This window comes from Nerophis ophidion, linkage group LG14 (assembly GCF_033978795.1).
Source record: "Nerophis ophidion isolate RoL-2023_Sa linkage group LG14, RoL_Noph_v1.0, whole genome shotgun sequence".
NCBI lineage: Eukaryota > Metazoa > Chordata > Actinopteri > Syngnathiformes > Syngnathidae > Nerophis > Nerophis ophidion.
The window spans coordinates 34,722,915-34,746,765 of record NC_084624.1 but is presented as its reverse complement, the minus strand read 5'-3'; the positions used below and the strand labels follow the sequence as shown (position 1 = coordinate 34,746,765).

General features: G+C 38.8%; 1 protein-coding gene across 7 annotated transcripts in view; it reads right to left on the bottom strand.

Annotated features, from left to right (window-relative positions):
* LOC133568526 (adhesion G protein-coupled receptor L2-like) overlaps positions 1 to 23,851 on the bottom strand; it is a 245,935-nt gene that overhangs the window by 168,720 nt on the left and 53,364 nt on the right. For all 7 annotated transcript variants that reach the window (XM_061920512.1, XM_061920516.1, XM_061920518.1 and 4 more), the window contains exon 2: positions 15,225 to 15,430. In XM_061920512.1, the coding sequence (XP_061776496.1) occupies positions 15,225 to 15,300 (76 nt within the window). In that variant the 5' untranslated portion in view covers positions 15,301 to 15,430. The remainder of the gene's footprint in view (positions 1 to 15,224; positions 15,431 to 23,851) is intronic.

Sequence of the window (23,851 nt, the reverse complement as noted above, 5' to 3'; positions counted from 1 at the left end):
GAGAAAATGTTGTAGTTTAACAAATTAATTAATGTTTCTGTGCGGCCCAGTAGCAAATGCGTCACAGACTGGTGGTTGAGGACCACTGTCCTAAAGGGCATTTTACAAGACACAACATGACGACAGGTGGGGGACCGGTACTTTTTAGAGGCGGTATAGTACCCAAAATGATTCATTACTATCACGGTACTATACTAATACCAGTATACCATACAACCCTAGTAGCTACTTCTCGGGATTAATCCGTTTGTTGCAGTAAGGAGTCTAATTGTCTTCAAGAAGACACAGCTGCAGCAAAGTGGAGACTGTGGAGTATAATACTCAAATGTATCAATCCAATCAGGGCTATCAGCAAGGTGGAATCTATGAAGGTGTACAATGTGGCCTTGGTGTAGATCTGCAGTCTGTCATTCAAGCTTAAGCTTACAAAGGTGAAAGGAATCATTGTTGCCTCCCAACAATCACGACATTGTGAAGTTTAATAATAATCATTTCTCCATAATGATAACATACAGAAACATGCTGTTTGGTTTGCAGTGCATAGTGTGTTTTAGTGCGGTGTTTCTGTCAGCTATCTACCAAGAAAGTCAAAAATGCCAAGACATTCCTGCGCTCTCACCCCCCACTACTATCTCTGCAACACTGACCACTTTGACTGACTTGAGCGCGATGACCTTGCCCCGTTCCCTTCCACCAGCATTCCAGTCAATAGAAGCAGAAACAGGAGCGTTGATAAGCGATACACAGCTGGGGGAGATCTTGATGACGGACAGTTTCCTGCCCCTCAACCTGGATGAAGCTATTGTGCCGCCCTGCACTCTCATTGGGCATAGGAGCTACACGAGAGGGTCAACAGTGATAGCGTAGGGCAAACAAAAGCACTCTTTGTGCTCCACGTTTCACTCTCTGGCTTTCTTCTCGCAGCATACTTATTCAATTTCCTGCACGGCAGGAGAGGGCTGCCTTATCTGAGACTGTTTATACCTGCAAATCGGCTGGTGGCCTTTTGTTTGCAGGTGACCCACCACGAGGTGACATTTAATTCCTTGGCTGAAAAAAAAAAGTGCGGTCATGGTCTAAGGCACAAGCCTGAGGAGATTACTAATACATTGAATGCAACAGGGCTGCATTCATTGCTTGTAGGCAGAGCTTGAAGAAAGAAAAGGGTCCAACACACATCATTAGTCTCATTCAAAACATATAGGAGTAGGGATAGGTACCTTTCACAGTCGAACCGATACTATACCCATTACCAGTACCGAAGAATCGATCGTATTCAACGGCACAAATTTTCGGTACTTTTGTGTTTGTTAATAAATACTAATTATTTTCAATAATGCAATCAGATGTCTTATTTGAACGTTTAAAAATGAGCTGTCCAGTTGGTTTATCTTGTTTTATTATTTCATTTGCGAGACTCAAGCTTTGTTGGCACAGAGTCTGCTTTCAATGCTGCTGGAGTAATTGTTAGAGATATAAACATTTTATATCACAGTTATTGTGACCAGAATGAGCACCGTTATTATAATATTGTTGAATGTTAAAAAGTATTAATACACACTGAAATTATGTTTAAATAGCTAAAATGAATAAAAAACAGTGGTAAAACCCACTATTTTGCATGTTTGGTGTTTATTTTGCATCACTGATAGTGTTTTGGGTGCCGTTGCTCAGATGGTAGAGCGGCCGTGCAAGCAACTTGAGAGTTCCAGGTTTGATCCTAGCTTCTGCCATCCTAGTCACTGTCGTTGTGTCCCTGGGCAAAGCATTTTACCCACCTTTCTCCCAGTGCCACATTTAAATATAGGTAATGGGTTTCACAATGTAAAGCGCTTTGAGTCTCTAGAGAAAAAACACTACATACTGTAAATACAATTCATTTCACACTTTACTTTTAATCTATTTTAGCTGTTTTCTTGGCCTAACTTTTAATGTTTTAAGTATTTGTACTTTAGCACTTTAAGATTTATTTACATGAAAAGTGCATTGCAGATAAGTACTACTAATTATTATGTCTGGTAGGCATTTTACTCTCTGGTTGTCCCACTCTTTTCAGCGGTCCTTCAATGCACCCGAAAACCACCTTTTTCTTTGTATTTCACTGATTGATCATTATGTGCTATAACAGCATAGTTTGTAGGTTCCATCCATTCATCCATCCTTTTCTACTGCTTTTCCCTTTTGGGGGGGGTATATCCATATTTAATGTATGGATATATATATATATATCCATACATTAAATTGTGTTCATTGTGCACAATTTAATATCTTAGGTGTTCAAACAGCAGTATGTTTTACTAGGTTTAGACTGAGGTATACTATATTGTTTCTTAATGGGGAAAGACGTTATCGTCTCGTTTTCATGTTAGCATTCATGTTAGCATTCATGTCAGCATTCATGTTAGCGCGGTAGTGCCAGTCAAACCAAGAGTTTATAAATGCACCGTTTTCCATTTTCTGATCATTTTCATTTGAATCTGTAATACTAACCCACAGGAGTTTTACTGCGACTATCATTAATATCGTTTATCTCTCCATCCCTAGTTAGAGCCGCCTGAGTCTGCAACTGGATGCGACGTCGCATGCAACCCAGGTACTGTAACATGGCACAGTTGTATTTTACGTGAATCGGTGCCTGGTAGAACCTGCAGAATTCAGTTGGTGCCAAAGAAGTTCCTGATTCGGTCCCCACCCATATATAGGAGCACTTGCAGTTAAATGTGAGTTACATTAAAAGCCAAGGCATGAAAGCAGTCTGATGTTATGTTTGCAATGCTCTACTGTTTTGCATAAGAAAGACTTAAGAATTCTGGGGGATGGTCTTTCAAGAAGGTCCAATTTGTGCAAAATGTTGCTGCTGAAACTCGAGTCCTGACTAGAACTGGCGAATCAGATCATAGCTACTGTACTAGCTTTACATAGTTATGTACTTGTACACGTACTTGCCACAATTCCATCAAATTAATTTATTTGTTATTCCTTTAAAAACTGATTGTTTTGGGGAACAAAATGCTACAAATTATAGCAGACTCATGTCTCTTTCAAGTAAAAAAATAATGTGAGTAATAGTGCCACATTTAAAAGTAATCACACATCACAGTTTGCTTAGCTAGTTTTCATTGAAACAAAATCCACTCACTTAAACAAACAAGAAACCTAAATCCAAAAGGTTGCCTGCTAAGTTACTCCTCAATATGTTTGTCTGCACTCCAAACCAAAATTACAAGTACAAAGAAGTAGGGGGAAAATGTTAAGTTTTAGACCTGCTATTATTTGAATCCCTTCTTCCTTCCTGGTTTAATGTATCACTGTGTTATGAAAGCCGAACCCTGCAGTCAAGCAGCGACTTACACACAGAGAAAATACAAAATTCTACTTTGGGCTTGTAAACTGGACTCATCTATTATTTGAATTAGGCTGCCTGGAGAGAAAAACAAGTGCAGACAGCATTTAAGGGAGGAAGGATTGAGGCAGGCATCTGCTGCGGTGTTTGTACAACTTTTTACTCATCGGGCTGTGAACTGGTAGATGCCTCAAGTGAAATTTAAAGGGGGAAAATGGAATCAAACTGTCAGAAAATGCAGTTTCCACCCTGATAGATGAAGTATTTTCTCTTATAACAGGACATGAGCAATCATGTCCAAACACAGTCGAAGCCGAGGGCTAGGGCAAAGAAGCTTTTGAATTCCCATTTTGGATTCAAATATGCTGCTAGCGCCTCATTGAAAGGAAACACCATCAGAAAATCACTGTACAAAACGTCAGATGACCCCCATCAAGAAACACATTGCATTTCATTTCCATGAAGTGAAACACATATTCTTGCTTCTCTGGCTCATTTGAGTTCCACTTTCTGTTATGATTCAAAACGTTCACTCTGTTATTATTAAAATGGCTTATTGTGATTGGCCGGGAGCAGAGCGCTGTATGCTGAAGGACGGGTAAGCAGCACGGTAAAAATATGATATTTAAAAATGTTAAAATAGTGTTCAATGTGGAGAAAGCTCCACACACAAGCCTGAATGATGAACCCCTGTCTCGCTGCTCGAAAGGATTCCAATTGATCAGATTGTCTGCCTCCTCTCCAGCTTACACCATCATGGCTGTAAAGAGACTCAAAGTATCCAAGACGAGACTGAGGGCAAAACATCACTACATTTATTTATTTATTTTTTTTTTTAATAGTAGGAGAGCAAGGGTCTTTTTATTTACTTCTTAGCATCTGGCCCATCATCACACTAAGGAGAACTAATGTATTCAAGATGAGACTAAGGGCAAAACCATCCTGCATGCAAAATAACAAATACGTGGTAGAACAAGGGTCTCCTATTTTTAGTTCTTAGCATCTTGGTGTTCATCACAGTAAGGAGACTTAATTTATCCAAGAGGAGACTGAGGGGAACACCATGGCGCATCGTACGCATAAAAACAACAAAAATGTCGAAGAACGCCTGTCTCCCGTAATTACTTCTTAGCATCTAGCAGTTCATTAAAATTAGAAGACTCCATTTATTAGAAAGCAGACTGAGGGCAAAATATTGCTGAATGGAATGGTAACGAAACAACAAAAGGCAGGAGAACAAACGGTTTCCTGTATTTACTTCTCAGCATGCCGTATTACTGAAATACAATAGAAATCGGGATGAACAGGGTGTCCCCTCGTTAGTTAATATGTAGCGGTTTGTCACAGCAGATACTCAAATTATTTCAAAAGGAGGGTGAGGGTCGAATTGAACAAATCAGAAACATCAAAAATGGTGGACAACAAGCGTTTCCAATGGCTACTTCTTAGCGGCTTGGTACAATCTTTTGAAAGAAGACTTATGGCTATATACCCTGCTGCATATTTTGCATTCCTTGTCTTTCCAAAGACATGCACCTGGGGATAGGTTGATTGGCAACACTAAATTGGCCCTAGTGTGTGAATGTGAGTGTGAATGTTTTCTGTCTATCTGTGTAGGCCCTGAGATGAGGTGGCGACTTGTCCAGGGTGTACCCCGCCTTCCGCCCGATTGTAGCTGAGATAGGCACCAGCGCCACCCGCGACCCCAAAGGGAAAAAGCGGTAGAAAATGGATGGATGTCTTTCACTGATAGTGTTTTAGTCTTAGTATTTTATCTGTTTTAATGGTTAAGCTTTTTTTTTAACGTAGCACTTTAGGATTTACCTAAATGAGAAGTGAGTAACAAATACAATCTATTGTGTTTTTCAATTATTTTTGGCGAACGTTGTGGTGTTCCACTCTGTTCAGTGGTCCTTTAAGGCAGTGGTTCTCAAATGGGGGTACGCGTACCCCTGGGGGTACTTGAAGGTAGGCCAAGGGGTATGTAAGATGTTTTTTTAAATATTCTAAAAATAGCAACAATTCAAAAACCCTTTATGTATACATTTATCGAATAATACTACAACAACATATGAATGTAAGTTCATAAACTGTGAAAAGAAATGCAACAATGCAATATTCAGTGTTGACAGCTAGATTTTTTGTGGACATGTTCCATAAATATTGATGTTAAAGATTTCTTTTTTTGTGAAGAAATGTTTAGCATTAAGTTGATGGATCTCTATTACAATCCCCAAAGAGGGCACTTTAAGTTGATGATTACTCTTATGTGTATAAATCTTTATTTATAATTGAATCACTTGTTTATTTTTCAACAAGTTTTTAGTTATTTTTAAATCTTTTTTTCCAAATAGCTCAAGAAAGACCACTCCAAATGAGCAATATTTTGCACTGTTATACAATTTAATAAACCAGACACTGAAGACATAGGGCTGTATTTTACTTCTTTATCTCTTTTTTTCAACCAAAAATGCTTTGCTCTGATTAGGGGGTACTTAATTTGGGGAGTGAGTTTTACCCAGCAGTAATTCAAGGCAGGCGCATATTACATGCCCGGCGGCTACTCAAGGAAATACGGTAGTTTTGATTTCCCTCTCTGCATGAAAGTTTAAAAGTAGCATATATCAATGCGGTATACAGAAGAATGTATTAATGTAGACACATAAAAATCATCATACTGCTGTGATTACATGCATCAAGTGTTCATTCAAGGCCAAGGCAAAATATCGTAATATATATCCTATATCGCAATATGGCATAAAAATATCGCGATATTAATAAAAGCCAATATCGCCCAGCCCTGCTATATACCCGGCGGCAATTCAAGGAAATACGGTAATAATCAAACGTGTAAACACGGCGTTAAATCTGGACAAATGTGCACACGATCCAGAATGATGAACCCCCTGCCTCATTTCTTGAAAGCCTTCCAGTTGGATGGAATACGCAAGACTGATGTATCAGGGTTTTTTTTTTTTTTTCTCAGCGCACAGATTGACCAGTCAGCTGTGACTCTCCCATGGTTTCGCTGATAATTCATAATCGCCCCGCCATGGAGCCGCTACATTCAATAAGAATTGTAAATCAGCAAGCCAAGCATATCAATGTATGACAGACTGTGGCTGTGGATGGCCCCGAGCCAGTGAGGAGTTAGCACACAATAGCTTTCCCCACATCGAGCGGAGGCCCAGGACTGGAAATACCAGTGTGGCACAAGGGAGGCTCTTCAATCAGCACAATGCATGGCACTGCTCGAGACAAATGTTGTGCTGAGACATGTTGTTAACCTTTACGACCTTTTTGGGGAGAAACGCCGGCGTGCTGCTATGCTTCTGACAAGCTGGAAAGGTGTAGTGGCGCTTAGGGAGGCACAAAGCGTGGAGAGAGAAAAAATAACAGAAAATCTTTCTGCTTGTTATGGTGGTAATTAAAAAAGAAAAAAGAAACACTTCTATGGCTCTCATCCCTGTGCTAGCACCGCTGCTAAACAAACATTTGCTCTTTATTCTGCAGCTAGGACACAACAATCAAAACGTTTGCCTTTTAAACACCCGAGCCAGCCAAGAATGTTGACAAAGACCACAGGAAGTAATCCCTCCTAAATCTGCCCATTCTTTCCTTTTTTAAGGCTCCAATTTCAACTTTCGTTGGCCCTCAGTAGGTATGCGCCTGTGCACTTGAGGCTGCCGCTTCTCGCTCGGCTTTTTTTTCATATATCTGCAGAGCGAAACAGACGCCGTACCTGTGCGGCCTACTTTGGATATGTCTCGTTTTGTGCGTTGAGGTCGCGTTTGAATAACAAGCTCAAGAGGGGAATTTAAACAGACGTCTTAATAAAGTCACGGTCATCCAAAGTCGTAAGCTTGCAACTACTGCTACTTAACATTTAATAGACTCTCAAGGCTGTAATAAATGTGATGGCGCAAAGAATGTCTTTATATATATTTATACTTTGATTCGCTTGGACTATTTCTTAAGAAAATACAACCACCTCTCTGAAGTGCTTATAATACGCTACAATGCCAACGCTCTATTTTACAGCAGTCAATTTTGACACATGACACACACAGTTAGCAGGATGACCTACAGAACAGAACACTAACTAATTTTCTTGTAACCGGGCGGTGCACACATGATAAGCCATTCAAATTTGGTGCGGATCTGGAGAAAGATGCAAATAAATATGACTCACACTCTGAGGAGGGTAGAAATACAGTACTTTACTCCTATACATTTACTTAAGTACCATATTTTTTCCTGGACCGTAGGGTGCATTATAAAGCGGATTAAATAGGTCATATCATGATTTTTTTTTTTATCAATTCAAAACATTTCCAGATCTTAAATACACATCAGCCGATAGCAGAAGGTAGGAGGAATTGTTTTGTCTGGACATTTCCTTAAAATGTCACCAAAATATATCCATAACTGTTTCAGTTATGTTGCTAACCGGCAAATAAACCCTGGCGAAAACATAACCTCTTTGGCGAAGGTAAGAAAGTATGCATTCTGCAAAGCATGGCAAGCGACTTTTGTCTCGAGCGTTTCCAAGGCAACACAGAGCCAACCAGGCCACTGTAGAGGACTGCCTCCAATTTTCCCTCCAATTTTTCATACGTGTGAGCAAACGCCAAAACTCCTTGAGCATTCAGTGGCGCACATGTGAACGATGGCAGACGTGCACACTGTTATGCGCTCATCTTTTTATTCGATTTCGTGCGCGGCCTAGATTTGCCGTGCGCAGAGGACGCGTGAGCAGTGTGCAATTGCACAGGGGCGTACCTTAGAGGGAACGTTGACTGCCTCGTATGTAGTACAATTTGAAAGCCACTAAAGTGAACATTTGATGTTTACATTCATTGTTACTTTACCTACTCAGTGGCTTAGTGGTTGGAGTGTTCGCCCTGAAATCAGTAGGTTGTGAGTTCAAACCCCGGCTGAGTCATACCAAAGACCCAATGCAACCCATTACATTACTCAGAATCAGGGGTTAAATTACCAAAATGATTCCCGGGCGCAGCCACCACTGCTGCCCACTGCTCCCCTCACCTCCTAGGGGATGAACATAGGGTTGGGTCAAATGCAGAGGACAAATTTCACCACACCTAGTGTGTGTGTGACAATCATTGGTACTTTAAAGACACTCAACTGGAAGTTTTAAAAAAATATATATTTTCTTAAAACAGGTGATGTTCCTCTACTATTCTTTGCCACTAAATATACCTGTTTGCAGTATGAAATGTGATTACAACATTTTACCATTGTGTTTGTGTTCAATTGCAGTAATGTTTTTATCCTAAACATTCGTGCTACTTCATTTTACACAATATGGCAGTTTTGAAAATCATTTTTGGTTTGCATGTATACCGTGAGACTTTGATACCATTCCATACCTAATAATTAAAAAATAACATTGACAAACTTGCTGCAGCTGCTCGCTTCGTTTCACTTCATTTCACTTGTTTCATTTCCGTCCAGTGTCAGCATGCAATTAAAACCACACTGCTGTTATAAGATGGCAACATGTGAGGACAATGTTGAAGACAGACACATTTCACACTTCAGATGACCAAATGTATGCTTAGGCTATGCGGGGGTGTCCAATTAAGGACACATGGGCCACCGATGAAATGCGCCTGGTTTTGTTTTTTTTGTCAAAAGTAAGCATCAAAAATGGAAAAATAGAGTTAAAGACAACATGTAATCAGAAAAAGCTGACATATTGACACTGATAATGAACAAAAGTACAAATATTTTTCTTTAAATACATTAATAATAATCTACTAGTTTACTGACAGATATATGTAAGAACTTTACACTACTTTATATTAGAAAAGGCTACAGCGTAGGATGAATGTCCCATGACAAAAAGATAGAGAAAAAGAAGAAGCTTATCGACTACGGAGTCAGCACGGACTACAAAAGTGGATTCTTGCGCATTTTCAGGAGTTATGCAGATCCCAAATACAGATCAGCAGGTACCAGAAGGTAAGAAAAGTGGCTTTTGCATGATATTGCAAAACAAAACTCCAGATAATATGTCTTACCTTATATACACACCATAATAATATTCGTATGTTGAAGCACAGTACAATCCATCAAGCGGTGCGGCTTCATAGCTTACCGAAGTCATACTAAAACATTGATATATTTTTGAGCACCGTGTGTAATGTCCTATATTTTCAATGTAACATATAACATTTTGGTGTCTGGCAGTCTACATGTATCTCTTATGTGTGACTGCCATCTACTGGTCACACTTATAATTCTACCATGTACCAATTAAAATAGCTTCTGCTGTCGAGTTTTACAAAAAGTAACGGATTTTCAGTGTGCCTTATAGTCCGAAAAATGCCGTAGTTAATGACAAATTACATGACGGTGTCGCATTCAACCTGCCCACACCCTAAAACTGTTCTACCTAAAGTAATAAATAATTGGGATTAATATTAATGAAAATAATTGTGACAATTATTTTGGCCATAATTGTGCAGCCTTAATTTTAAGTATAAGGAGTAGGGATGATGTCCGAAACCAGTTCTCCCGATTGTTCGATAAGAAAAGAATCGATTCATTGGATCCGAATCCCTTTTTGAGAAACGGTTCCCGTTATCAAAGCCAATCATAAGCCGCACCGTATTAAAAAGCGCCGTGTCAGTTACGGGTGCTATATCTATATTTAACGCATAAATAAAACACAGAGTATTTTTGGGCAGCAGGAGCAAAGCTGAGTTTGGTTGTACTTTATTAAAGTATTTATCAATGTACTCACATTATTCTTAAATCAATCCTCATCCACAAATCCATCAAAGTCCTGATCTTCTGTGTCCGAAATGAACAGCTGGGCAAGTTCTCCATCAAATACACCAGATTGCCTCTCCTCATTTTCAAAGTCAGTCTCATTGTCCATTGGCATAGCAAGCTAGCACAACAGTAAAAGTTGTGCGTATCGAATTGAAAAGCCAACTTCTCTTGCCCCGTTGTATCGATTTGCTACCGTGCTGGTCCCCTTCTTCTTCGGTGTGCTTCACTGGGATGTCGAATTTGAGCGGCACCTCATCCATGTTGGTGATGTGTTTGTCGGCAATTTTTAAATTTACAACGCACCTAGCAGCACTATTTGCTCACTAGGGGCGTGCCTTTAGTGTCCTCTCTCACCTGAAACCTTCACCCCATAACGGCTGCATGGTGTCCTCAGGCACGTCCGCTTTTCCTCCATATAAACAGCGTGTGGGCCCTGTCATATAATATCCATGGCTTTAGGAACTCAGTGCACACACAACCACCTATTTGGATTTGATAAGAGATTTGATAAGGAATCGATAATGGGCTCGAACTCGATAATTTCTTAATGAACATCATCCCTAATAGGGAGTTCAGCTACATACGCAGTATTGGAACTCCCTTTGACAGAATTGCTAAGCTCAGTAAAAACAGGTATGGAAACAGGAGTTCAGAAAACTCTAATGAAAAAAGTACTGTTATGGATCAGTAATTTTAACCATGTTCTAACAGGATATGTAGTCACTGTACACACTTTAAGGAAACAACATTAGTTTCTCCAATCTAGTTGGTCAAAGAAGGTAAAATCACCAATGTGTGTGAGCTTTGTTTTAATGAAAGCCTGATTATCTTCTTGCATTTCAAGGGCCAGGAGGTCAAAGCAAACATTTCATTGGTTGGAACTGGAGATGCTAAGCTGGGGGATCCTCAGGGTTTGACAGGCTGAAGGTGGAGTGTAAAGTAAATGGATTGTGATATTGTTTCCAAAAGGAACACACACACACGCACACATTCCTTATTGATGAATGCTTCGTATGCATTCTTTGCACTGAGGACCCTCACATCAGCTGAAACCTAAAACCGGGCATTTCTGCATACCAAAGCACTATTCTGTCTTTTGAGTGTTTCTCCAGGTTTGCTCCGCTCCACCTTCAAGCCAAACCTGAGGTCTGGTCTTCAAAAGCCGCAGTAGTATTTCTGCGTATTGCTTAAAATGGCAGTCGATAAATTCCCAAATGCATTCAAGTCTGCTCGGATCGGCTGTTCTGTAGTCGTTGGCTGCGATGAAACATAAATAAATCTATCACGGAACAAAGAAAAAAGACAATGAAAGAATTCAAATTGAAAATGGTTTCCCACAAAAGTAATTCAGTATTTACTGCAACGTGCAATCAATGCTTGGCACACCAGTATGTGATTTGGTTGTACTTTGTTTTGTGTACAATTGGAATGAAAAGCAGTACTGGCTGTGAAGTTGTAATGATCGTCATCACGCAGCATCTGTGGGTTTGATAGGATGTAAAAAAAAATGTTTTGTGACAATACTTGTAATTATAGCCATCAAAAGTGAGGGAAGGAGGCCTTGCATGCCACTACAGACCATTAACAAACAGAGGCATTTTTGACGGTGACCGTTTTAACGGCTGCATGGAATTGGATGGAGCGGGGGCAGAATATACGAACGCAGGATCTCAAAGAACATTGGCTCTCTGGTATTTCATTCCTAATGTAGTTACAGGGCCTACCGTGAACCTTTAGTGTGCATTCGCACTTGTCATACGCTGCTATTACAGATTGTTTAACCAAGTGTGAAGGCGATTATCCGAACCCTGCGGACTGAGACTCTTCATTGAGCTCAAATGTAAATGCTACATGGAACAAAGATACGGATCAATTTTAAAGGGAAACAGCAATTTTTATGGAATTTTGCTTATCATTCACAATCATTACGTAAGACAAGAATGCAAATGGTTCTTTCTTTTTTTATGCATTCTAATTTGTAAAATATGGCGAATGGGAGTACACTATTTTGCCCATAAAGCCCTATAAAAACATCCAAAAACTGCCTACATTTCTCAATTTACACCCTGTGACCTTAACATCAACTAAATAGTAGCGATATTTTATAATAAGCACTATCCATCCATCCATCCATTTTCTACAACTTATTCCCTTTTGGCGTCACGGGGGGCGCTGGCGCCTATCTCAGCTACAATCGGGTGGAAGGCGGTGTACACCCTGGACAAGTCGCCACCTCATCGCAGGGCCAACACAGATAGACGGACAACATTCCCACTCACATTCACACACTAGGGCCAATTTAGTGTTACCAATCAACCTATCCCCAGGTGCATGTCTTTGGAGGTGGGAGGAAGCCGGAGTACCCGGAGGGAACCCACGCATTCACGGGGGGAACATGCAAACTCCACACTAACGTTATCAAAATATTTCATTGATCTCAGTGAGCTAACTAGCTTGACAAGCTATAGTAAGGACATACTCAGCTGCTGCATCGCCTCTGAGTTGGTAAAAATTAATTCTATACGATAAATCCTGCCACTCACCTACATGGTAGAAGGTTATAGCCACAAAATGAGAAGATTGGTCAAACTTGACATCCAACTTATGCCCGGAGATGGCGAGAAAGACACAAAAGGACGCTCGTTTGCGGCACCTTAATTCTTCCTCCAAACAAAAATATATGATCATCCAGACATGTATTATTTGAATAATGTCACGTAATATTTTACAGATGATCTTAAAAACATATTTTACAAGATTTTTGAGAACTCTAAGATGTAAATTATAGATGAATATGAAACTAAACAACACATGCAACCTAGCAGGCGGCATTTTGGTTTTAAATATTTAGGCTACATTACGCCAGTGGTTCTCAAATGGGGGTACGCGTACCCCTGGGGGTTCTTAAAGGTATGCCAAGGGGTACGTGAGATTTTTTTTTAAATATTCTAAAAATAGCAACAATTCAAAAATCCTTTATAAATATATTTATTGAATAATACTTCAACGAAATATGAATGTAAGTTCATAAACTGTGAAAAGAAATGCAATAATGCAATATTCAGTGTTGACAGCTAGATTTTTTGTGGACATGTTCCATAAATATTGATGTTAATGATTATTTTTTTTGTGAAGAAATGTTAAGATTTAAGTTCATGAATCCAAATGGATCTCTATTACAATCCCGAAAGAGGGCACTTTAAGTTGATGATTACTTCTATGTGTAGAAATCTTTATTTATAATTGAATCACTTGTTTATTTATTTATTTCCAAATAGTTCAAGAAAGACCACTACAAATGAGCAATATTTTGCACTGTTACCCAATTTAATAAATCAGAAACTGATGACATAGAGCTGTATTTTACTTCATCTCTTTTTTTCAACCAAAAATGATTTGCTCTGATTAGGGGGTACTTGAATTTAAAAAAATGTTCATGGGGGTACATCACTGAAAAAATGTTGAGAACAACTGCATTACGCAATATGCCACGGAAGCTCCTAAGATACTGTTCCAGCCATCCATTTCCTACCGCTTGTCCCTTACGGGGCCACAGGGGGTGCTGGAGCCTAACTCAGCTGCATTCGGCCAGAAAGCGGGGTACACCCTAGACAAGTCGCTACCTCATCACAAGACCAACACAGATAGACAGACAACATTCACACTCTCATTCACACACTAGGGCCAATTTAGTGTTGCCAATAAACCTATGCCCAGTTGCATGTCTTCGGAGGTGGGAGGAAGCCGGAATACCCGCAGGAAACCCACGGAGTCATGGGGAGAACATGCAAACGCCACACAGAAAGATCCCGAGCCCTGGATTGAACTCCGGACCTTTGTATTGCGAGGCACACGTACTAACCCCCGGCTGCCGGCTCTTAAAATGCATTTTGTAAAATTTAAGATGATAATTATAACATCCATCCATCCATTTTTTCTACCACTTATTCTCTTTGGGGTTGCGGGGGGCGCTAGTGCCAATCTCAGATACAATCGGGTGGAAGGCGGTGTACACCCTGGACAAGTCGCCACCTCATCCCAGGGCCAACACAGATAGACAGACAACATTCACACTCACATTCACACACTAGGGCCAATTTAGTGTTGCCAATCAACCTAACCCCAGGTGCATGTTTTTGGAAGTGGGAGGAAGCCGGAGTACCCGGAGGGAACCCACGCATTCACGGGAAGAACATGCAAACTCCACACAGAAAGATCCCGAGCCCAGGATTGAACCCAGGACTACTCAGGACATTCGTATTGTGATGCAGACGCACTAACCCCTCCTACCCCGTGCTGCCCAATAATGTGGAAATAACCTTGATATTGTTTGAAATATTTGAGTTTTGTCACATAATACATCATGAAATATCTTTAAAAGTATATTTTAAAAGCTTTTTTTAAAATTTTATTTTGGCAGAATGTGAAAATAATATTGATATTCAACTTAGCAGGTCGGATTTTGGTTTGAAATATTTTAGATATATCCAAGGATAAGTCATGAAAGCGCTTTAAAAGTATACTCCAGAAGCTTTTTTGTAAATTATAAAATGATTTATATGGCAGAATATAAAAAAAACATTTTCAACCGAGAAGGCAGTATGTTGGTTTGGAATATTCAAGTACGGCACATAAAATTAAACAACGGCTCTTTAAAAGTATATTTGAAAATGTTTTCTGACATCTAAGACAATAATTACAGCAGTAACTGGAAATAACCTGCCCAAAAGTGTGCATCGAGTACATTTTTCTAACCAGACTAGAATACCTAAACACAAGTGTGAATGCAGCCTACAGCATTTTGACACCCTGCCAGTGAAGCATGTGTCAGTAAGTGTCCGTGAGGATTTAAAAGAATTGTTGAAAAATTGAGAATGAAGTCTTGGTTTAGTTTCAGAGATAAAAGGCACTGAAGTAAAACTTTGCAACCTTGCTGCAAAACCTCTCTATTATCCCTCCAGCATGACCACAACAAATGAGACTAATACATTCAAAGCATTCATAAGATGGATAATGAACTGCTTCTTGAAAGGTTGGCGCAATCTCATTAACGTCAAGCGCCGCCATGGTAACTCACCTTGTGACAAGTGGCAGCAGCAGAGAAGTATCAGGAGGCAGGCAAATAGTGGACACCTCCACAATGAAGAGGCCATTGTATCACGTTAGCAGACGGTGACCACTAAAGATGGTTTGCACGTATTTTGGTGGTGAGATCAAGAAGCAGGAGAAAAGTCAACGATCGATCTGTGGTTCTCTGAAGACCATCACCGGTCATAGTCTCATCTGTAGAAAAAAACACAGAAGAAGAAAAAATTGAGCAAATGGAGCATAATTACCATCCCAGCCTGCGGTGTCGTGTTGCATTGGGCTTTTTACTTGCAAGCCGTAGTGACATTATTGCAAAAACATTAATCTGGATTTAACATTTGCACACTTGATGTTGCTTAATGGTTTTACGTCAGCTCAGCTGTAAGCTGCCAAACGCACGCACAACTGCAGTGTAGCTGCGTCTTCAAAATAATTGCTGTATCTGTTTTTAAGTATTTAGGATGATCAACAGTGTTGCCAACTCCTCAGTAAGGAAAGTAACTATTGGCTGTCATAGAAGTCGCTAGATGACATCATCGCCACAGTCGCATAATTTATTGCAATGGACTCTGTAGAAGAGAGGAATAATGCTGTGAGAGTCTGGGAGAGATCATGCGAAAGTTTAAAAACATGGTAAGCAGGTGTGAATGAATGATGGGTTCCCACTTCTCTGTGAGCGCTTTGAGTATCTAATAATAGAAAAGCGTGATATAAAGTCTAATCTATTATTATTTATTATTATTATTATTATTATAAGTATAAATAGAACAGCAAATTTACTTTCTTCTGTTGATTCTTAGTTTAAATTATTTTAATTTCATTCAACTTTGTTCTGGATTGTTAAATACTAGCGCAGGGGTGCACACACCTTTTCTGCAGGCGAGCTACCTCATTTATATATATATAATTTATATTCATTCATTTATGAAAGATATGTTTTTGTTAACAAGTTAAAGGTATTTCATAATAATACAAGCATATTTAACACATACAGATTCCTTTCTTCCATGAAGACAAGAATATAAGTTGGTGTATTACCTGATTCTGATGACTTGCATTGATTGGAATCAGACAGTAGTGCTGATAACGTCCACATTTTCAAATGGAGAAGAAAAAAAGTCCTCCTTTCTGGCCAATAACACCTGAAAGTGGTTGTTTTTTGCATCTTATTTGTCCAGCTTCCATACTCGTTTTTATACACTTTACAAGAAATAAATTGATGGCAAACTCAGTAGCTTGCTAGCTTGTGCACGCCAGCTTTCTGAGACTCTTATTTTTTTAGCGCTGGCAGGACAAAGCAGCGCTTTTATTGTGAAGACAGGAACTGTGCAGTCGGTCTTTAGAATTTTGAGGGCAAGTTCGGCACGAAAGTCTGGTGAAATAAAACGTTTTTCTCGCCTTCCTGTCGGTCACTTTTTCTTAATAGTGAGCTCACAAGACCCTCGGGTGCCGTGAATGTCAATCAAGAGACGAAAATTACGTCTCGGGGAAGATTGATGATGGCTAATTTTTGAGTCTATTTTTTAATGTCTGGCTGGAGATCGACTGACACTCCCTCCGCGATCACTCCTGTGCTAAAGTATCAAATAACAAATGGACAGGTTGTGAAATGCACTAATAAACCGAATCTATTGACTGGCTCAATAACGAACGTTTGGGGCGTTGCAGTGAAGCAACATGTACATTTAAAATTACACCTCAGCCAGTTGCAGTTAGACAGTTTTTGAGTACTTTGGAACATTGGAGAGAGCGGACAGTTCTTGAGTACTTTGGAACATTGGAGAGAGCGGTCTTCTGTATGGTATCAACATGGCACACCTGGAACGAACCACTATTTTGCTGCCTAGTTCTTCTGTATTTTTCAAATTGAAATTGCCACATGTATCCATCTTCCTTCCTTTGCTGTGGACATTTTGTTTTTTGTATTTTTTTTGCCAAAACTATACATTTCTGGAATAAATAGTCCCTTTTGTGCAGACACAAATGTCCACTGCAGAGGAGTGTTGTGTCTTCTTTTAATAGTAATAGTATTCCAACGCCCTTTGGGATGCCTTTTGCGGTATGAGGTGATAATTCATTTTAATTCCGAAGGAAATTGTGTGTGATTGCTGACATATGCTGTTCCGAAAAGGAAATGACAAAGCCAAAGATTAATTAAGAGCATCGATCTGATTGGACTCTTTTAGGTAATGCCATGACATCGATGTCACTTGCTTGTTTTCTGTCTCCAATTTTTTCTTTAGGCTTACAGCAGAAAATGTCTAGATGTTTCAAACACCAATTCATGCTAATAACTCACTGATGGTAAATGAGAAGAACATTTTGGTCCTTAATCACAAGAACAAGCTCAAATGTGCTTCAAACGCTTTTATGCATCATAAATAGGTGCAAAAAACTAATTAATTTTGATGCATGTCTCTCTGCCCTCATGAAGTCCATCTCTCTCACCCTGCCGCTTGAAAGCTTGAGGAAGCAAATTGAAAAGAATATTTAAAAAAAACTTTGTCTTTCACACCTGCAAGGGCGCCAGTATGAAAACAAAGCAAATGGTGATCTTGGCGCTTATTTGACACTTGCCAACGCGTCACAAATGAATGCTTCAGTTATATCCCTGTTCTACTTTTCCTGTTTCCTCATGGGGGGGGGGGTCGCTCCGGCAACGCAAGCACGACTGCTTTGTGAGCTTACTTTTGTCTTCTTCGTTATCGAGGGCGGCGCAACATAAAAAACAGCCCTTTTGTCTGCAGAGGCAGCAAAAAGGTTGAAGGCCCAGACAGACTAGCACTGCAGACAGATAAGCTGCTTACCGGCGTCAAACACCAAGGAGGAACGTGTTTTGTTGTGCTGTGCTGTGCTGTGTTGTGTTGTAAGTCAAATGTTACACACACAAACGCAGAGACACTACACATAAATGCATGCGCACGTCTGCTGGCGGGCATGCAGTTTTTAATGTATTGTGTCTTGTTTATTCCAATTGGGTTGCAATCACACACACGCGCGCGCGCGCACACACACACACACACACACACACGCATGTACACACGTACACACACAAAAGACCACTTGGAAGCTGTCACCACGCAAAGACGATGTAAATAAATCTACCCATCAACCTTAGATTTATAGTGATTTGTGTCACAGTTACTTTAGATTTACAACGGGTGTGTTTTATTTGCCGTGGGTGTGTTGTTTGGCGAGACGCGCTTGTGTATACATCATCGATTGGCGACCTGTTTGTTTATGTTGCAGTGTTATTGTCAACTATTTGATTTCAATCCACACTTGAAAGATTCTAACATGGAGAATATCCTAGTCAATGCATTTACTTGTCCTTTTTACACAGCCATTACCAATATCTGAATTGGGCCACAAAGTGTTTTTACAGTGGATTCCTACTATTCTCAGAGATTATATTCCAAAACTGAAAAAAAAAACTGACATTAAGACTTGTACTTTCAAAATATGCAGTTACACATCTTGACAAAACATCTTTCTGCTGGAAAATGTTAATTGAATCGACGTGTGACACTAGGATGAATGTTTACAAATAGTGTATAAATGTATACAAATATTGTGTGAAGATGAGAAGTGAAGTGAGTTATATTTATGTAACACTTTTCTGTAGCTACTCTTAGTGCTTTACACCATGAAACCAATGATCTAATTGAACTAACTGAGCCACACCACCCTGTGTGTATAAATAGTCTGTATAAATATATATAAATATTGTGTGAAAATGTGTACAAAGTGTGGAAAATATTGTGTGAAAATATGTAATAATATTGTGTATAGATGTATATAAATATTGTGTGAACATATGTATCAATATTTAACATAAGTGTATATAAATATTGTACATTTTGGGGAAATATTGTACATTTTGGGGAAATGTGTATAAATATTGTGTGAAAATAAGGGGTGAAGCCATTGTGTATAACTATGTATAAATAGTGTATAAATGTGCATAAATATTGTGTATAAATATTGTGTGGAAATGTGTTTACGTTTTGTGTATAGATATCATGTGAAAGTGTGTAAATAGTGTGTATAAATATTGTGTGAAAATATGTATTAATATTTTGTATAAATATTGTGTGGAAATTATCAATATGTTCCATAAAAGTATGTAATTATTATACATAAATATTTTAAGAAAATATTTATAAATATTGTGTGAAAATGTGTATACATTTAAGGGGTGTGAATCTTTGGTCACCTTAACAATTCAATTAGATTACAGTTACTTGATTGACTATTCAATTCAGATTCCACTCTCAATTCAATACGATTCTCGACTCAAACCGATTCTCAAAATTTATTATTTGTAGGGCTGTCAAAGTTAATGCGATTTTAACTATAAATTCCTTTAGCGCAACACATTTTTTAAGACGCATGGGAAATGTAATGGCATGTTGTAACTGTTGAGCCACAAGCGGGAAAATAGCGAGCAAAAATGCAATAAGAAAACGGTACAGTATGGAAATCCTATGTCCAAAGCCATGACTGCGAGACGCTGTCACTTGAGCAAATGTGGGCTGGCATGCTTTGCCACTTGCATGGCAAACGTTTTTTTGAAAATGTATTTTCTAATTTTAGTTTTTTTTAAACTAACAATTTTTTGAAATTTATGAAACTTTTTAGAATCAGTCTAAATAAGAATCAGGATTTCAATGTGAATTGATGTTTTTTGCATCCTGAATAAATTATACCAGTACCGGTGTACAATAATTGTAATTATTGTGTTAAAATGTGTATATTTATTTTGTATAAATCTGTAAAAATATTGTATGAAAATATGTATAAATATTGTGTATACATAAGTTTAAAAATTTTGTATAAATGTGTATGAATATTTTGTATGAAGAGTGTAAAAATGTATAAAGAAGTGATATTATTGTGTGAACATATGAATGAATATTGTGTAAGTATAAGTATTGTGTAAAAATGTGTATAAGTATTATTTGAAAAATACTATAAATGGGTATAAATAATATGTGGAAAAAAATGTATAACCATTGTGTATAAGTGTGTATAAATGTAGTGTTAAAATGTATATAAATATTGAGCATTACTATTACAGATAACATTACAAAACATCTTTGACAAAGCATGGTCGTAATGTCGGACATTTTTATTTTGTTAGAGTCATTAAACCAGATTTGACGCGTATCCCTTTTATTTTGAAGCCTGAAGTGTGTGGTTGGTTTGAGAAGAGGTCTTGACATGATTTGATGACAATAAAAATATGACAAAAAACGCGCCTTTAAGCGTCCCGCCTGCACACAGTCTTTCCTTTCTGCTGAGCTTGTATCTCATCTTACTAAACTAGTTACAGTAACAATGTACATTTCATGTTATCAAGTCACTAAACTAATCTAAACGCGGAAGTAAAGCCCCATTCCTTTGAATGCAAGCGCGCCAGCAGACATTTGCTCCAGTGATGTGTGTGTGTGTGTGTATATATATATATATATATATATATATATATATATATATATATATATATATATATATATATATACACACACACATGCACACACACACATGTATATATACACATATATATACATACACATACATACATATACCTACATACATACATACACATATATATATATATATATATATATATATATATATATATATATATATATATATACACACACACACACACACACACACACAATTGTCCACAGTTATGCACATCTTTACACAGTACGGTATTTTTCCATATATACACACACACACACACACACACACACACATACTGTTTATATACAGTATGTATACATATATTGTGGACAAATACTGTGTAAAGATGTGCATAATTATTACATAATTATGTGCATAATTATTGTGTAAAAATGTGTATAAATATTGTGGATAAATGTGTATAAATATTTGGAAAAATGTGCATAAATATTCTGGATAAGTGTGTAAAAATATGTCCTAATTAAACCCAGGGCTTCACGGTGGCAGAGGGGTTAGTGCGTCTGCCTCACAATACAAAGGTCCTGCAGTCCTGGGTTCAATCCCGGGCTCGGGATCTTTCTGTGTGGAGTTTGCATGTTCTCCCCGTGAACGCGTGGGTTCCCTCCGGGTACTCCAGCTTCCTCCCACCTCCAAAGACATGCACCTGGGGATAGGTTGATTGGCAACACTAAATTGGCCCTAGTGTGTGAATGTGAGTGTGAATGTTGTCTGTCTATTTGTGTTGGCCCTGCGATGAGGTGGCGACTTGTCCAGGGTGTAAAACGCCTTCCGCCCGATTGTAGCTGAGATAGGGGCCAGCGCCCCCCGCGACCCCAAAAGGGAATAAGCGGTAGATAATGGATAAACCCAGATTTTTGCATCTAAAATCCCACTAAAACCGTCACCTATTATCATATAGAAAACATTATATGTGTATAAACAATATAGGTCTAAATAAGGCAAGGTAAGTTAATTCATAGACCACAATTTATAAACAAGGCAATTCAAAGTGCTTAACAGAAAATTACAAAAGGGCAACAAATAAAACGTAATAATTATAAAATGTAATCATAATTCAGTTTTATTATTCCCCTACACAATTATATTATAATATTAAACACATTTAACTACTTAAGGTTTATCCACTATTGTGCTGAAATATGTGAGGGACCTCACAAGATGCATGGGATACATTACAGTTGTCCACAATCAACCATTTCTATTCACTGGAAGCTTAACTTGCAGTTTGGATTTTTGCACCATGCATGAAAGCCTTACACATAGATTTGTATAAATGCTACAACAATGTACAATGTGCCCAGAAAATACATGTCAACGTACAAAATTATTTATATACATGTAACCAGTTTTGTTTTTATTGTAAAATAAATCTCAAAAGCTATTGTGGGGGATACACTATCCATTTCTATTGAAATGTAACTAAACTCACTTAGATTTTTGCGCCTTTAAATTAAAAAAAACTTTCTACTGGAGTTAAATAGAGACGATAAAAATGGTATCAAAATACAAAAACAATAAACAATGTATACATACAACACATTTTGCGTTCATCTACTTTAAAATACATGAGCGGTCTCAACAGCTACAGTGGGGGATACAGTGTGGGCGTCTACAACCATGCATATAATTATGTGTGTATAAAATACAGCCTGTATAATACATCTTATAAATAAAACTAAATTTGCTCTCCACCGCTATTAAAATTAAAACTCAGGGGATGTCACGTGGGATACGCTGCGGTCGTCTACAGGCGTCTATTTCTGCTATAATGAACCTAAAATTGCAGCATAGTCAGCTCTGATGGGCTTTCCACGCCTCACTAATGCGCTTGAATATTTCTGGCAGCATGAAATCTTTTTAAGTTTCACATGAGCACAACAAAGATCACCAGTGAAGTCATCCTATATGATCAATGTTCTAATCGGGGGAGGACAGCTGATTGACAGCTAAGATGGATCCCTATCCAGCCTGATGCACTGTTTATTATTTGTTTTTTCATCACTGCCAAGGAAACAGATTCATTTAGACCGGGGAATTTATGGTTTTTATTTGTTGCTCAATAACCAAATATTTCAGTAAGCCACCAGTTGACTGGCGGGCACGGCACCAGCTCTCCCAGATTGCACATGACATCTTCCTACAAATGCACTCGCCCGTTCATCATCTCCTAATATGAGCCCCCAGGGACTGCGTGGTGACTGCGATGGTGGCTGACTAAAAGAGTTGGGAAGACGCCCCACATCGCACCACAGCACTTCTGGCCCGCTGAGCCTTGGAGCCCCTCCAGGCACCAGGGGGCCAAGAACCCACGGATGCAGGTTTGGCCTCCCCACCCCGGGGTTCTTTCTTCCGATTAGCCCTGCATGCGACGTCACCCCGCTGAGTAACATGTCTTCTTTCTCCCTTAAGCTGGGAGGAGCTCATCTTCCTAAAAATAATGTTTTTTTGTTAGGTGGGATTTCCGCCACCGAAGCCGACAAGACTTGGGGGGGAAAGGGATTAGGTGATTAACATCAAGATGCTTTACACAAGTACTGACAGATGCATCATAATTTCACATCGGGGGGCGCCATGTTGCATGAAGGGTGGGGCTGAGAGGTTCTCAAGCAGAAAATTAGTTTAAGAGGTAAGTGAAGCATTGCTAACCCTAACAAGATTGTGTCGCGGCATTAACTACACCACAGCATTACTTTAACTTATTTAAAGCACCGGCAAGGAATATCTGGGCTTTCCCCTCTTGAGCTTTAACCTTTACATTCATGTCCTAAACTGTTTTCTGTTGAAAACCTAGATTTAGGCTAAAGGAAATGTGATAAGAAGATGTCAGGAATGCTGATTAAACCTGCCAACAGCATTAAATGAGCAGTCGCGCCACCAAGCAAAATCTGGGGCCCGTGCCAGCCAGGACTGTCAGTAAATTGTACATTTTTGCCAGTTAACTTTCACCAAGATGAACAGCTCTGCATTTTTTTATGTGTGATTATTTTTATGTATGGAAATCCCATAAAAACATGTGATTCATTTGTCCTAAATATGATTACAACGATACCAGAATTTTAGGAGTGGATACCAATTAATTCCCATGATTCCCTATACTTATTTGATACCAGCATACATAAAAAC